Here is a 15,696-nt window from a genome sequence, read left to right as displayed (position 1 = left end):
AGCTGGGAGAGGTAGCGTGTCTGCAGAGCCACAGCAGAGGCTCTCACAGGCTTTGGGCTGTTTGCAAGACACAGATTGATGCTCTGTATCCTATTAGGCTTTGTAGCAGCACCAGAACTTCCTATTAATGCAATATTTTGTTAAATTTCCATAAATTAAAGTGCTGATATTGATTGCTGGAAATCTGTAGGAACGCATCAATGAAGATTTATCTTTATCTTCCTCAGTACATGTTGGAATATGAGGTAACAAATTGCCCCTTATGTTCCAGGACACCTTTGCACTATGCAGCTGCAAATTGTCATTTCCACTGCATTGAGACCCTGGTGACAACAGGAGCCAATATTAATGAAACAGATGACTGGGGACGCACCCCTTTGCACTACGCTGCTGCTTCGGACATGGACAGAAAGTAAGAGAGCTCTGGGGAATTCCTGCTTTGAGTGTTTCACTAAACCAGTTTCATTTTAGTCTCTTCATGGTGCTGTGCTGTTTGAGCCAAAAAATGATCCCCCTAGCACAGGAATTTCTCTCAGATGTGTGCATAGCTCCACAGTGAGTTGCTGTGCCTGGAAGCCAAGCCCCCAGATGATTTCACATTTCAGCTCCATGGTTTACCTCTGAAGGAGCACACAGTTCTGCAGCCAGCCTGCCTTACAGAACTATTTTCACAGTGTTATGTCCTCTGCTTTCCTCTCTGTTGTTTCCTCACAAGATTAAGCTCAGAGAATTTTCTGCATTTGCTTTGAAAGTCCATCAAAAGGGATAGAGCAAGAGACAGCAGGAGGAGAGGTTTTCAATGACAGACATTTGGCATTTTGACAGATTCGTGGGAAAGGTGGGATGGATCTAAACATCAGTCTCACTCTACTGTCAGAGCAGATAAAAATGCTCACCCTGTCCAAACAGGTTGCCTTTTTAGAGAGATGTCTGCGGAACAGCCTTTGTCAGAATGCAGTGGTGTTCTTGTGAGAAGGGGAAAACAGCTGCAAGACTTAGAAATGCTGTGGTTACTGACTGCAATTTTAATTTCCAGATAGTTGAACATTCTGCCAATCTCTTCTTATAACACACTGTATAAACCAGACTCAATTATCCTGTTAGTTCTCTCTTAAAACTGTTAGCAACCTGTATTTATTTTAGGTCATCCTATGTTTTTCTGTCTCACAGTGTCTCTGGACATTAAAGATTTAGTGTTTGCTTTCTTGTATAGTGAGATCTGGTGAAAGTACAGCTGCATCTCTCCCAGCAGAACACCACCTCAGTGCCACAGCAGGGGAAGTTTGGTTTCACTTTAGGGCAGAGTTCTGAATGCCACATCAGAACCTGTGATGAGCCTTGAGAGCTTCTTCATAATTTTCTGTGATAATACTGATATAAAAAATGTCTTCCCCATCACCCTCAAACCTGAACAGTGCTGGGGAGAAGGAGGCAGAGTCATCAGAGGTCTGTGCTTGGCATGAAAACCAGCGTAAGCTTGTAGGGAGGCTTTCACCACTGCCTGTTTCTAATTCTGTCTTACCAGGGTGAGGTGTTACTTGGAGGGGTTGAGAATGATGATTCAGTGTGTGTTTTTCAGCTTTTGGTTCTTGGTAGGTGAGGTTCCTGCATTTAAACAAGCTCTTGGTTAACTTCAGGATGTTTCTACTTTTATCCCTCATTAAAAAAAAAAAAAAAAAAGCTTATTTTAGTCACATTCTGAACTTTGGAAGAAGTATGTGGCTTTTATTTGTCCTCACAATCCAAATCTAAATTGATTCTGATGTGGTGATGCTGTCTTCTCGTTAAATTTTTCAGTTTGAGATGTTCTGGAAGAAGCCTTATTACATAGATCAAATGCTATTTGCAGACCATGATTTTATAGGTCAGCAAATCTTTTTTTTTTCCTGCTGAATGTCAAAAAACTTGCAAGGTCAGGCGATCTCATTCCAAAGAATATTCATCATTAACTCTGGATGTGGGTAGTTAATGAGCAGGGAGAAGAACCTGATTGAGATCACACAGTGTTGCCAAGATATTTGACAGAAAGTGAGGTAAGTCAGCTAATGCAGACTCGAGACAGAGTGGTTTAGTATCAGTGATTAAAGTTGCTCTAAATCCTAAATGTTAGAGAAGAACCAGCAGCTTACTGCAGGAGGAAGCAAGGTGTAGTAATCCTGAGTTACTCTCTGGAAAGGAAGAAAGTGCACAACATTGCTATGGTTGAAACAGAAGGATTGTAGAAAATGTTGGTCAAACTGTACCTGATAGAAACCAGAATTAATTTTTTTTTTCTTCTGGCATTGACCTGTGGGACAATAAACTGCCACACTATGGTTGTCTCCCCAGCTTTGAAAACCTACTACCTGCAGACCCATGCAGTGCACTCAGTTAACTTGTATAATCCTCATTGCTGGCTGGAGGAAGTCAGTCCTTGAAGAGGAGGTTGGGGGTGGGTAGCAGACTGCATCAAAATCACTGGTGTGGTATTTTGAGAATAAGTTGCATTTTTCTGTCCTCTGTGCTAAGAAGAAAGAATATTTTAGGTAACTCCCATGAAAATGCTGAAGAACTTGAAAGAGCCACTGAGATGAAGGAAAAAGAAGCTGCATTGTAAGTTTGGTGTCACAAATGCAGTTAGACTTCATTCCTGGAGAATGCCACGGCTTTGGCTTGCAGCCTTACACTCTGCTCTTGCTTGGTCTTTGCTCTGCTAAAAACAATGCTTGGCTTTAATGAGGGCTAACCTAAAGGAAAAAGCTCCACTCTTTTCTCTGTGCACATATGCCCTGATATTTCTGTTTCTGTGCTTGTTGCTGTTTTTAATGGAAGATGTACAGCTTCAGTAATTGTATAATTCTTTAATATCATGTGCTTTAGTGTCACGCAGTGTCTTTAGTGTCACGCAGTGTCTTTAGTGTCATGCACAGCATAGTCTGTATGTTGCAAAAGGAAGTAGCCAATGGCTTTCTCAATGCATTCACTTGGATTAACATTTTCTGCTTAATGTTTTTTGTTTCTTTTTAAATTCCCTTTATTATATAATGGCCTTACATTCACTCTAGATTACAGGCTAGGCAAGGAAGTACTAATAACAAAATGACAGTATCTTGATGGTATACGAGAAAGTGGCAAGAGCTAGAAAAAGCAAAAGGGATCTTTTGAAAAACATGATTTAAAAAAAAGCCAATGAAGAGAATATATTCATATAAGTTAGTTAAATCTTTTTTCTCCAGCCTGCCCTAATGCATGCTTGGAGGCTGGTGGTTTGATATGTGAGTTTTTATGTGAGGAGTAGCAGTTCTAGGCTGTTTATATAATGTGCACAGAAGCTTTCAGGTTTTGTAACAGAAAATCAATTTTGTAAACTAGAGTAGCCACAAGAGTTAGGTTGAAGATCTTTTCCATGAAGTTGATCTTCAAAGACAAGTGGGGATTTTCTGTTTAAAAACATGGTGAATGTGAGGAGCTGTTGGTGAGAAGTGATTTACTGCTCGAAGTACAGGATTCACTGCCAGTTTCCAGTGTCACTGCCAGCTGCAGCCAGGGATGAGCCTGTTGAATCTTGTGAGCCCACATTTACCCCAGTGAATTGTCCACAGGTGTCTCGAGTTCCTTCTCCAGAACGATGCCAACCCCTCCATCCAGGACAAGGAGGGCTACAACACCGTGCATTACGCGGCTGCCTACGGGCACCGGCAGTGCCTGGAGCTGGTGAGTGCTTGCCTTGGGGCTTCCCTGTCTGCTCATAGGGAATGTGGATGTGCCAGGATGGGGAACTCCCCTCATGGCCACTATTGGAGCTCTTTGGATAGTAAGAAATCTGTGGAAACCTGCAATATGGGGCAGTAAACTCAAATATTTGCACCCAGATGTATCTTAAAAATATCTTGATAATCAAGTCCTTATTCAACAACCCGGTGCTTAAGGGTTGTCTTCAAGTGGAGTTTATGTATGCACAAATTAATTTTAAGCATGATCAAAATATTCCCAATGTATGCCTAAGTGCCAGGAGTAAGGGACAGTTCCTGATAAAAGACAGTGAATGTGCCTGATCCACCTGGCCCTTTATCTGACCTGCATACTGAGGGAGTAAATAACTTCTGCTTCATACCTGCAGTTTCTTTTGTGTCTCTGGCAAAATAATGGCAACATTGATAAAGTTACCATAATCAAGATCAACCTTATATGCAAAGCAGCTGAGAATTTTGGTGTTTTTTTTTTGTTTTTTTTTTTTTTTTTTTTTTTTTTTTTTTTTTTGTTTTGTTTTGTTACTCCTTTTTTAATATTCTGGGTCTGAGTGATTAGTAATTGCATGTTCTAAGATGCTAACAGTTTTTCGCCAAACATTGGATTTGGGAGATGTAGAGAATGGATTTGTAGATGTATCTGACTTGTTAAAGTTTCATAAAGGTGAGAGTTAACTGCTTGGTATACAGGATGATCCAAAATTATATATATAATATATATTACATGTATTATTACTATATACATTATATATGCTATATAATGGGTAGTATATTTTACATATAAATTGACTTTAATTGCTTCCAAAAACTAAGTTCCAATTGGAAAATTGTATAGCTATTCATGCTTTAGTGAGAGCACTGTGTGTTGTTTAGTGTTATGTGTTGTTTAGTTCTTTCTTTCTGTGTTGAAGAGCCAAGTATTTGGTTTTTGAGAAGGAGCTCTGCAGAGCACATGCTGCTTTCACACCACACGTGCCACAACAGGAAAATGCTGCAGCTGGCCTGCAGCTGGTTCCAGCAGCCTGGAAACCTGGGGCAGTAGCTCTGCCAGGGCAGGCCTGGGGCAGAATTTCAGGAGGGGTGTTGAGCCTTTTTAGCTCCCACCTGCAAGCATGTATATTTAGGACACTTTAAATAGCACTGCTCCTTGTTGCCTGTGGCAGAGTTTGGCCTTGCCTTCTCCTGGCACGGATCTCTGTGACTCTGCCTGTGGGGGTGGAGGGGCAGCATCTTCACTGGGAATTCTCTTTCAGCCTCCCTGTCAGTCCCTGTGTGCTGTGAGGCACAGATTGGGAACGGAGCAAGGCCCCCTCTCTTCTCTTGTACTTGTGGCTGGGCACGTTTTCTACGCATCTCAGTTGCAGCAATGATCTGCTGTCAAATCCTGGCATTGCTTAGGCTGGGCAGACAAAAGGAAGAGCTGGGAATGCAGTGCATGTCAGAGGTGTTGGGTTTTCTTTCAATCTGGTGGGCCAGAGACAGCTGTGCAGCAAATGTTCTATATTCAGGCAGAAAAACTCCATGTTCTTCCCTGCCAGTCTTCCTGTATTTGTGACTAAAGCTGCAGTATGGAAACCCAAGATCAAGCATCATTTACAGAGTTAGAGACACACAGGTGTTGTGTGTACAGTGGTGAAAAACAACTGCCATGAATTTAGTCCTCTGCATGCACAGGACCAGTGTTGTGTGCCAGGGTGCCAGCTTGAAACTTTTGGGGAACCAGGATTTTTCCATTGGTGTTTGGAGGGTAACAAGCATGACATTTTCTGTCTGGAATACAAAGGGTAAATGTGTCAGAAAGCATTTGTGCTCATCCAAGAGCAGGACCAGGATCTATCATCTTTGCACCCACTGGCAGAAGAAGCTGACTCAGTTTTTTTGTCATGAGTTACCAAGTCCTGAGTTTAACAGCTTTACATTTGAAAACTCTTAACTAGTTGATACAGGCACCACCATTACACTGATTTCTTTGCAATGCTGGGATTCAGGATGGCAAAAGGACTGAAAGCAAAGTCAGGTGGGATTATGTAAAGAAACCATTATTTTTCAGTGCCATATTAGTTGTTATTTTACTATTTTATCCCCTGGGTAAATGTTTTTGTTTATTATTGATAGCTGATAAATGAAAATATCTAGGAATTATCTTGCCTAGAACAAGACAGTTCTTTATGGGCCTAAAACCTGTTAGAGGAAAGAGTTCATATGAAATACCGAGCTTTAATTGTGGTCAAAACTAAGTTAAGGTGGGTGCAACAATAATCCTGTTTTTCTATGGATAATGATTACTGGTATTTCTCTACATACACAATACCTCACTTCAGCAAAATGTTGGGGAATTATTTTGGTGTTCCAGAATGTGTCAAGTTTATAAAAGACCTTGTAAGATTATTTTTTATTTGCCTTCCCCACCTGCCCCCTCCCCCCTAGTTTTTTTAGCAGGTATCTAAAAGAGCTTATTTTTAAATAAATGTTCACTTTTAAAAGTAAGCCCAAAGAAAAAGATGTAGTATCCAGTGGAGTTTCCTTCACTGGGCACTTTGGTCTGTGCTTTAAGCACCACAGTTTCTCAGCATTATAAAATATTTACACATTTGAATGCAGTTAGGGAAGGGCTGGTTTATCTCTGGAAACATATTTTCATTCTTTGACTTTTGTGTTTCCCTTGAGTCCAATACCTTGGCTGCAACTTAGCTACATTTCTTTGTGGGGGAAGGTATTGGGAGAAATAAAGATTAAGAGTGAAAAGGTCATATCTTTGACCCAAACCAAATTTATGTTTTGTGCGTTCAACTACAGAGCTCAACAAGAGAAGCTTTTTCCTGGAGGACCTTTAGGTTGTCTGGAATATTAGTGGGGTAGTTGCCCTGCAATGAATGATGTGATATTGCTAAAAAGAGAAGAGTGGAAGGTGATTCCTCAGCTGTCTCTCCATCTGTAGGGAGCCATTCATAAAGGCTTGAATGGTGGGCATGTGTGCTTGCAAGCCACTGAAACTCCCACATGCCTTCCTGCTTCTAGAAGTAACCTCAGGTTTGTTTAGGCTGGGGCTGACTTTGCTGTTGGTAGTCAGTGACACCAGTCATCACTGCTTCCTGGTGTTTCAGAGCTGATCACATCACCAAACTCCTTTTAAAGAAAGAAAAATGTCGTGAATTTTTTTTACATTGAAATGATCTCTTATCACAAGAGCTTTACTGGTGTGAAAAGAGTGGAATTTAAATTGTAATTTCACATTAGAATTCTACCTGAAGAGACAGTCAAGCACTTTGTGCTTATAAAACCAGGTTTCTGTGCAATGCTAGGCCAAACAGAATGAAATGCCAGTGAAATCTCTCTTCTCTGATTGTAAGAAACAATGGATACTTTTTCTTTTAATCTGCTCTTCTCTTTAGTCCATCAGCAAATGTAATTCCCTCTTTGACTAACAGAAATTGAATTGTCACAGGGGCTAAATTGTTTGAGGATGGGAGGAGAGCATGGTTTAACCAAAAGCCATGCCCAGAAGAAAAGGCAAATCCCTCTGTGTGTGTTGGGGAGCAGGGGCTGAGGGAGGTGTGTGGCCAGCACAAAGGCACACTGGGAATGGAGAGGCTGGGGAGCACCTTTATCAGAGCAGCTCTGCACTGCAAGGCAGATAAGCCATGCCTTCAAACACTTGCTTCCTTAACCTGTGGAGAAATTGAAATCACTGACTCCATAAATCTCCAGTGTGGCTGCTGCTAATTACCTGTCTCCTACCAACACGAATGTGTTCATTCATCCATCTGAGAGCAGGACACTGGTAATTCCTGATGAGTGAATCACAGCAGGGCTGGGATAGGTGGTAAAAAGCTTTTTCCACATCGGGATCTGGCTCCAATGCTCGTCCAGTGGCTGCCCCTGGGTCTCCTTCTGACCCAGATCTCTTTATTCAGGGGAAACAACCTGGGTTTTCTCCTCCATAGTTGCCTGTCTGTCTCCACAACCAACACCCTCTTTCTTAAAGGGAGCGTGTGTCTGAAGCCAGGGGCAGCAGTGTTTTGTGTGATAATTACTTTGTACTTGTGTCTATGAGAGAGCTTTTCTATGTGGAGCAGAGAAGCACAAAGTCATTAACTTAAGTTGTTCTAAAAAGGAGAACAACTTAGGAACTTAATGCTCAAAAATAATTTTAATACCCCTAATTTGTCTGTCAGTTGTAGCATCCCCCAAATCATGGTAGGCTGATTTTATTGGTTGAGTTTTGATGTCAGCATTTGTGCAATATGTACCCACTGTTTAAATAATCAATAGGAGCCCATATAGGCTAGATACACTGATATAAGTTAGTTTATAGAAGTGTGATTTGTCTTAGATTTTATGTTTTGGAAAGCAGATAATTTGGATTCTAAAAATGTTTTCTAAAAAGCTAATGCTGCTTAGGAAATCAACAAGGGCAGGAATTTACTGTTTGCCCTGGCACCCTGCTGCACTTTGCCTTGTAGGATAGAGTATTGCTTAGCATCTCTGGGGTTTATTTTCTGTCTCTCTGACACATCTTGTCTTTTTTAGTCTGTGTTTTTATTTTCCTGGGATGGAGAAGCAAGACACTCTTTTGACAGAGAACAGCAAGGCCACTGCAGAACTTCAGGAGACATTTTTCCTTCAGTTAGGAAAGAGATCATGGACTTCTGCCATTGCCTGGAATACCTTTCTGTGTATCTCTGTGTGTGGTGTTTAAGTGTTACGTGTGAAGAATATCTGGCTCCCTCAAATCTACTGAATCCAAAGAAAAGGACATTTGATCAAGGCATATTGCATTGCATTAGAGTATTAGGCTCTCAGAAAGAGCTGTGGTCACTGGGATTTTAGGGGTGCAGTCAGGTTTATTTATCCAAGGCAAGATGTTTGCCTGCATGAGCAGACTTTCAAACAGAAACTGTCACTGGTTTATTGGTATTTGTAGGTTTACAAAGCAATCTCACTTCATTAAGCAAAGCCTCCCGCTCTGTGTGTGTGTGTATTATGTATCTGTTGATCTGTGTTTTGACAATTGAGGAGATTGGTCTTAAACATTGCCATTATTCTCCCCTCTTCCTTCCTCTCTTATGAAGTAATGTAACTGATATCTATCCACAGTGGCTGTGGTGTCATTGCTCCAGGAGCATTTCTGCTGGGTGTGGGCAGTGAAGGGATGGGGCACACAGGCTCAGGTCCATGGTTCTGTTCAGGCACTGCTTGCAATGCAGTTATTGTACAGGAAAAATAAACCAAGAGACATTTTCAGATTACCATTACACTTGAGTGTTTCTATCTTTAATTATTCTAATTCTAATTGACATTTTTAATTAGATTGGAAGCAAAACTCCCTTGGATATAGTGAGTAAATGAAAAGCGATTGCATGTTGTGTATTTTTATTTCAACTTCTTAGTATTTTGCAAATCCTTGTATTCACTCTGGTGAAGCCTGAGGAAGAAGAATCACAACTCTTAACCAGCATGCCATGTCCTTGAAGCAATTGCATGTGTGCTGCTTCTGCTTCCATTGGAATTCCTTCTTCCTGCTGCTTGCAGGCTCCAGCTTTGCTCAAGGCTGTTGCTTCTCCTCAGTCAGTCTCAGGAGCTGTGAGTCCAGTGCACGTACCTGGCTGGCATGACACTTCCCTGGATGTTGAAGTAACCTTGCATTTGGCAATGTGAAATGGAACCACACTTGGCTGTTTTCTGGAAGTTTGTGGCCAATTTTAAAGTGTTTTGGAGAAGAAATGTAAATTACGTGGCTTCAAGCGAGCTTGAATTTAAAAAGTACTTGTGTGTGTTTCAGAGTAGAGGCTCAAATGAGAGGAGAGTAGCAAAAATAACGTTGAAATGCACATTTTAAAAATTGACTGTCACTGTGTTTCACCAGTCCTCAAGTTTTCTATCTAAAGAGGAAACTTCTAATAATTTCTCTAAATATAAGCCTTTTGCACACCTGTATGATTTTGCAAAAGAGAGTCCTTAAAGGAAAGTGTGAGGTTTTACAGAACCTCTGAGGTAGAATTTCTGACCTGAAAGAAACATGATATATGTGATTTGAGTGTGAAAGTCCCAGGTTCAGATCTCTGCTCTGACTGACAAAGGAATTGGACTTCTACATCCCAAGGAGTAACCAACATATTATGCAGGCTGGTGCTGGGGGTGATCTCTCACTCTCATTTGGAGCTGTTCTGCATTGTTTAAATACTCACTGGGTGACAATCACCTGTGCCTATGAGCCCCTGAGTATGGCACTCCTATGGCTTAACATGAAATGATTTTGTATGGAGTGGAAGAGCTCCAAGAGAAGATCAGAGCCCCAGCTGAGAACAGCCCAGGGCCTGGAGGCCTGCTCGAGTTTCAGATTTAGATATGTTTAAAGACCTGAACAGTGTTCTCTTACATGCCAGGTAAGTGTCCTGTTTGCATGGTGGTGACTGTTCTGCTGGGTATTGGATACTTAAACTTTGTACTGGAGGAATTGCACAGAGCTACTCACACATCTCTTCAGGCTCAGCCTGAGCTCTTGTGAAAATACTTCTTGCTTAAGTTAATTTGACTTCACCCATATCTGTGCATGTGAGTGAAATTGATGTCAGTACTGATGAATTGGATTTTTAAAGTCTGATCTTAGGAAAGCATCAGCACTAGGTTAAGAGGCATATTGGTTTTAACCTGATCAAATTAAAATAATTTGATCATGTGTATTTATGAATAGGGAGAGAGCTTACAGGATTGCTTGTTCCCCTGAGGATATATTTGTGCCACTTGACCTTTGAATTTTTCATCAATTAGAAGTAATTCTGAGATTTTTAAAATGTACTTCCCTGATTAAAGTAGTGAAGAGGTTCATTTTACTGCTCTTTTCTATATCATCAGAAACAACTGGTGAGGGTTTTCAATCTTGTCCTGGCTACTTGCTGGAAAAGCCTTTATTTAAAAGAAGCTGCTGGTGGCATGTTTTCCCAGAGCAGAGACAATTATCTGTTGCAATTTATCAGGAAATATGAGATGCAAAGTGACACCTAGCTCATATATTTGTATTCAGTTCTGAAAGTGACATTAAAAATCGTGACCAGTTGCCACTTCTGAATGACCTTGTGAGTGATCAGCAGCATCGCTGCAGAATTGTTGCAGAAGAGCAGTGTCCAACCATTTCTTTTGTCTTTATTGCCTTTTGATCAGCCCTTCACATGTGTGGATATTTCTGAACACTGTTAGATGAATTACTTTTCAGAGTAAAGGCCATTTTTAGAATACCCACAGCCAATCTAATGCTTTGCCATTTTGCAATTTGGTGCATCATGAATGGCACCAAACTGCAGGGGTTCACCAGCAGTACTGCCAGGGTGTGTGTTGGAATGTCAGAGCTGCCTTAATAAAACAGTAAAACTCTCAAAGATAAGTCCCTTTAACTTCAGTGCCAGTCAGCACAAACCTGGGACATAACTATTGGGCGTGCACTGCAGTGGCTGTGCCCGGAGGTGCCTGTGCATGATGGCTTGGACAGATTCACACATCCTGTTCTCTTGGAAGGCCTGAGATAGTTCCATAGTTCCCATTGTTTCATTGTCTATGGCTTGGAGTTTCTTTTGACTCTTGCTTTGAAAAGTGCAGCTTAAACCTTTTATGCATGATGAAAGTATTGTCACTTTTTCTGCTTAATGGTAATTTTAAATAACTGACATGCTCCATGAAGCTGCTTTTTTTTTTTTTAAATACCAGAGCTGAATTTTAGCATATATTATGAGGACAATCATAGGAAATATCCTGACTCATTAACTGGCATATGTGAATGCCCCAAAAATGAAGGGGGAATCCCACACTGTATCCTGCTATAGAGTCATTTATTATGACCACAGAATAAAATCAGGCAGTAAATCCTCTTATGCCTGTAAATACCCTTACTGCACAAATGAAATGGTGTGAACTGTAGAAGTTAATCATCTTCATGCTGAACTGGGGAAGAGAGGAGAGTTTATAATAGCAACCTCATAGTGCTGTTAGTTTGTAAGACTAGAACTGAATAATGGATGTTTTATCTTAGTCTGCATCTCCCAAAGCATTCATGTTCCTGTTCCTGAGTCTGAAGAAGACTTGACAAAATTACTTGCAGTATTAAATGATGCTGTCACAGGAAGTGAAAGGGTCATGCTGGGAATTCCCAAGAGGCAGAAAGAGAAGAAGGATGCCCTTGCCTTTAGAAAGGTTCTGACCTGTCCACAGAGAAGAGTGCCCCTCTCATGCAGGGTCTTTGCACAGTTCTGACATCCACCTGAAATCTGTGGCAGTCAGTACAGAGAAATGCAATCTGCTATACAGTAAACTTTTAAATCTCAAAAAAATAGAAATGGAATATGCTGGGGCATTGTCCAGTCAGCCACCAGTAACCATAAACTGTTGGTAATTCATGTTTATTTGTCTGTCTTTGGTGAAGTGCAGCTCCACAGGCAGGGATGGATTGCAGCACAGCAGACACGCTGGGACTGCTCTGTGAGCTCTGTGGGATTTAAGCTTCCATGGCTGCCAGGACAAATGACTCTGAATGATAAATTTACCTTTATAAAAACAGATGCAATATGGATAGCTTCTTCCAAGTATAATGGAGCTAGAGTCCCCCAAGGACACACTGTTCTATGGGTTATTATAGCAAATATGTGTAATTTAGTATAAAAGCTTCCATAGAACCATAGAAACACTGGTAAAACCGGAGGATTTCTTGGTGACTTGGACTTGGTGTTTTTTATCTCTTTGTACATTATGTCTATCATTCAAGTGACTTAATTGTTAAGAAACGATGCTTGACAAGGAATGCCAAAAAATTATTAGTGCTGTGTCTTTTCTCTTCTCTTCTTGTTCTCCTTTATAATTTCTCCTCTTGCAGTGTATGGCTCTGTTTCTGAGAGCTTCCAGGTTTGCCATCAAATTCGTGTTTGCGCTTGACTTTCTGATGGAGATATTCAGCCTTATGACTAATAAGCTCATTAAGCCTGGTCTGCACCAGCCTAAGCTGCTTTGACTAAGCCATGGAGATGCCTTTTGTGAGGGGCTCTCCAATCCCACAATTTGTGCCTTTAGAGCCTTAATTTTGTCAATTTTCTGTGTGGTTTTCTTCATCTATTTGAAAGGCAATTATCTGCCTTGTTCCTGGAGACTTTTGGAGCCTTCTGACAAGTGAAGGGAAGTATTTACTTGCTATGATTTTGATCCTGGAATTTCAACATGGTGATGATAAATGTAATTAAAAATGATTAAATTAGTCTGCTGTGCTGACCTCATGGACACAGACTAAAGGCCGGTATCAGGTAGGCAGGGGAACAGGTTTTGTGCTTGGGTTGGTTTAGGGGGATTTTTTAGCTTGTTTACTCACTGGAGAAAATCAGATGCATTTGTGTATTCATAGCTGGCTACTGCTTCATCCTGTTCACAGCTCTCTTATATAAGAGAAGAGCAGTGTTTTAACTGGAGGTGGTTCCACATCGCAACACCAAATGAGTTTCTTAACTCTGCCCCAAACCTACCAAGAAACTGGTGGGAGGCTTGATTTTTTTTTTCTTCCTCTTAGCTGCAGGGAAGTGTTAAAATTTGCATTACCTGCTAATACACACACCTACTTGCTTATGATTTTTATCAGCACATAGTCTTGACATATTGCTTGGCACAAAATATACAAGTAAATTAAATTGCTGCCTAATTTTCTAGCTTTTCCATAGGATTCAGGATAAGAGATTTGTAGCACCTTATGCATTATTAAGGCTAATTTGTATTGCAGACTAAATTGTTACACCGGAAGTTCAGGCCTACATCAGTGTTTAGGAATACACCATCATCTTGCAGCACAGGCAAGCCCCTTGTAGCCTTTCATGGTCTCTTTGGAGAATTTTCCATGTTGTCATAGCCTAAAATTGTCTAGATTGTCACAAAAGCTTACATACTTTCTTACTTTTCAGTCTTTTGATTAATTCCTTAGTGTCTTTAAAGAACCCCAGAAACTAAACCAACCAACCAACCAAGTGAAAAACCTTGAAAAAGACTGAAAAATGTACTTGCAGCCTTAGAAACATTACAAGTCAGTTTTAGTTGACTGTCATGCTTTTATGTCTTTTATACAGTCTCCCATTGGTGATTTTCTGTAAAATGCTAATTTCCAGTCCCAAGGCTTTTGGAGACTAACTCTGAGTAATTATTAAACAAAAGGCCAAGCACATGAGCAGTACCACTCCACAAAAATGTTGAATTGTCAGTAGCATTCTCGACACTGTGTATGATTTTCTTTGCAGCCTCAGCTGGATAAGTTGTCAGGGTTCATGTCCTGTTGTGGAGTGGTGCTTTTCCATAGCCCCTCCTTCTAGACGGATGGAAATGTCCTTGGTTTTAAGCTGTAACATGAAGAGGATTATACAAATTCGTTACTAGATATCACTGGATGCATTTAAGAGTTCAGGGACATGTTGCATTTTGGAAGGCTGTCATTGCAGGAGCAGATTGTTCTTTCAGTCAATTTTATAATTTATCAGTGATTCACAGCTCAGTTATAATTATTCCCAGTGCTAATTACGTGTCAGAATTACCCAAAACACTGTATCAGACATGGCTTGCACATGCTGTATAATCATGAAACTGAGCTTTCTCCAATGTAAATTTACTGAGGGCTCTATTCCACAAATCCATTGTTTTAAGGGCTCCTTTCTCACCCAAGCAGGCCCCAGGATTTCATGGAAACTAATTAATCAGGGTAAGGATGTTCATGACAAGCTTTTAAACTGGTTTTATTGCTTTACCCTGTGCAGAAAAGCTTGAAAATACTTTGCAATCCTTCAATAATTACTGTGGCCAAAATACATCTTTGCTGATTTATAGATTTATAGTCCATGAAAATTTATCCTGTCTCATGTTTTAAGACTTTATTTTTTTCTTCCCAGCTTCTAGAAAAAACCAACAATATATTTGAGGAATCTGATTCTGCAGCTACAAAAAGTCCTTTGCATTTAGCTGTAAGTATGAGATGTGTAAAGCATTTGATCAGTATCTCCTAGAATGGTTCCTTAATCTCTGTCTTTGAAGCAAGTTTAACTGTGGACTTGTTTTGAAAAAGGTGGGAAGGGATGTAACAAAGCCAGGTTCTGGGCTGGAATTGTTAATTACGTTTTAGGCAGTTGAATCTCTTGGCTCTTCCTGACTCTAACACTTGGGTAGGAAGATGACACAGACACTGAAGTGAAATTAAATGGAAATTCACACTTGTATTTAGAACTAGGTTATAAATACGTGGCCAAAGGTTGAGCTTAGGCTTTGCTCATGGAATGAGATTCTCTGATGTTCTGGTGGAGAGGTGCAGTGCAAAAAAACTGTTTGGTACACAGCAGGGTGTGGGAGAGCCCAGCAGTGCCTGTGAGAATGCTACAGAGACTGGCATATACACAGGATCCAGCAGAGGTGGCCTCAGAGATAACAACTGTTCCTCTGTCCCAAGAGCTCAAGATTCATGATTCCTCTTCCCAGTTTCCTTGTGCACAGTCACAGAATAGCTGGGGTTGGTGTGGTTGACATGGACCTCTGGGGTAAAAGTAGAATCAGCTAGAGCAGATTTTTTCAGGGCTGTGCCCCATCACATTTTGAATGGTCACAGCTTCAACTCTGATAACACTAACTATACAACTGGGTGTAAATAAAAAGGATGCTCTGAGTATGACAGTGAGGAGAGGAGGGCAGGCCCTACAAAGCTGAACAAAACATTTCCAATTTCTGGCACTGTCCACTGGGTTTTGCAATGCCACCCCTGTTTGTGCTGTTGGCCCCAGGGTGGCTGTATGTCTGGAAGTGCATCTGCTTGTCCACTGTAGTTGTTTTACCAAATGATCCTGCTGGCAGGAATTCTCCATGAAGCATTAGCTGTAAACAGCAGGTCAAGTTTGTATTTATATTTGCACAAAAATCTGGTTTGAGAATTGCCTTTGTTTAGTTGGAGACCAGCACATGTGTTGAATTCAGC

The 15,696-nt window shown here is 40.8% G+C and overlaps 1 protein-coding gene across 6 annotated transcripts in view; it reads left to right on the top strand.

The window, feature by feature from the left end:
* The window catches only part of ANKRD44 (ankyrin repeat domain 44), a 131,703-nt gene that overhangs the window by 96,338 nt on the left and 19,669 nt on the right, over positions 1 to 15,696 (top strand). For 3 of the 6 annotated variants that reach the window (XM_030952763.1, XM_030952758.1, XM_030952760.1), the window contains exons 14-17: positions 272 to 412; positions 2,509 to 2,592; positions 3,582 to 3,693; positions 14,627 to 14,698. In XM_030952763.1, the coding sequence (XP_030808623.1) occupies positions 272 to 412; positions 2,509 to 2,592; positions 3,582 to 3,693; positions 14,627 to 14,698 (409 nt within the window). The remainder of the gene's footprint in view (positions 1 to 271; positions 413 to 2,508; positions 2,593 to 3,581; positions 3,694 to 14,626; positions 14,699 to 15,696) is intronic. The other 3 variants (XM_030952759.1, XM_030952764.1, XM_030952761.1) reach the window with 2 other exon arrangements.

Source organism: Camarhynchus parvulus, chromosome 7 (assembly GCF_901933205.1).
Source record: "Camarhynchus parvulus chromosome 7, STF_HiC, whole genome shotgun sequence".
Classification (NCBI taxonomy): Eukaryota; Metazoa; Chordata; class Aves; order Passeriformes; family Thraupidae; genus Camarhynchus; species Camarhynchus parvulus.
The sequence above is the reverse complement of the archived record's forward strand: the minus strand, read 5'-3'. Positions and strand labels throughout refer to the sequence as shown.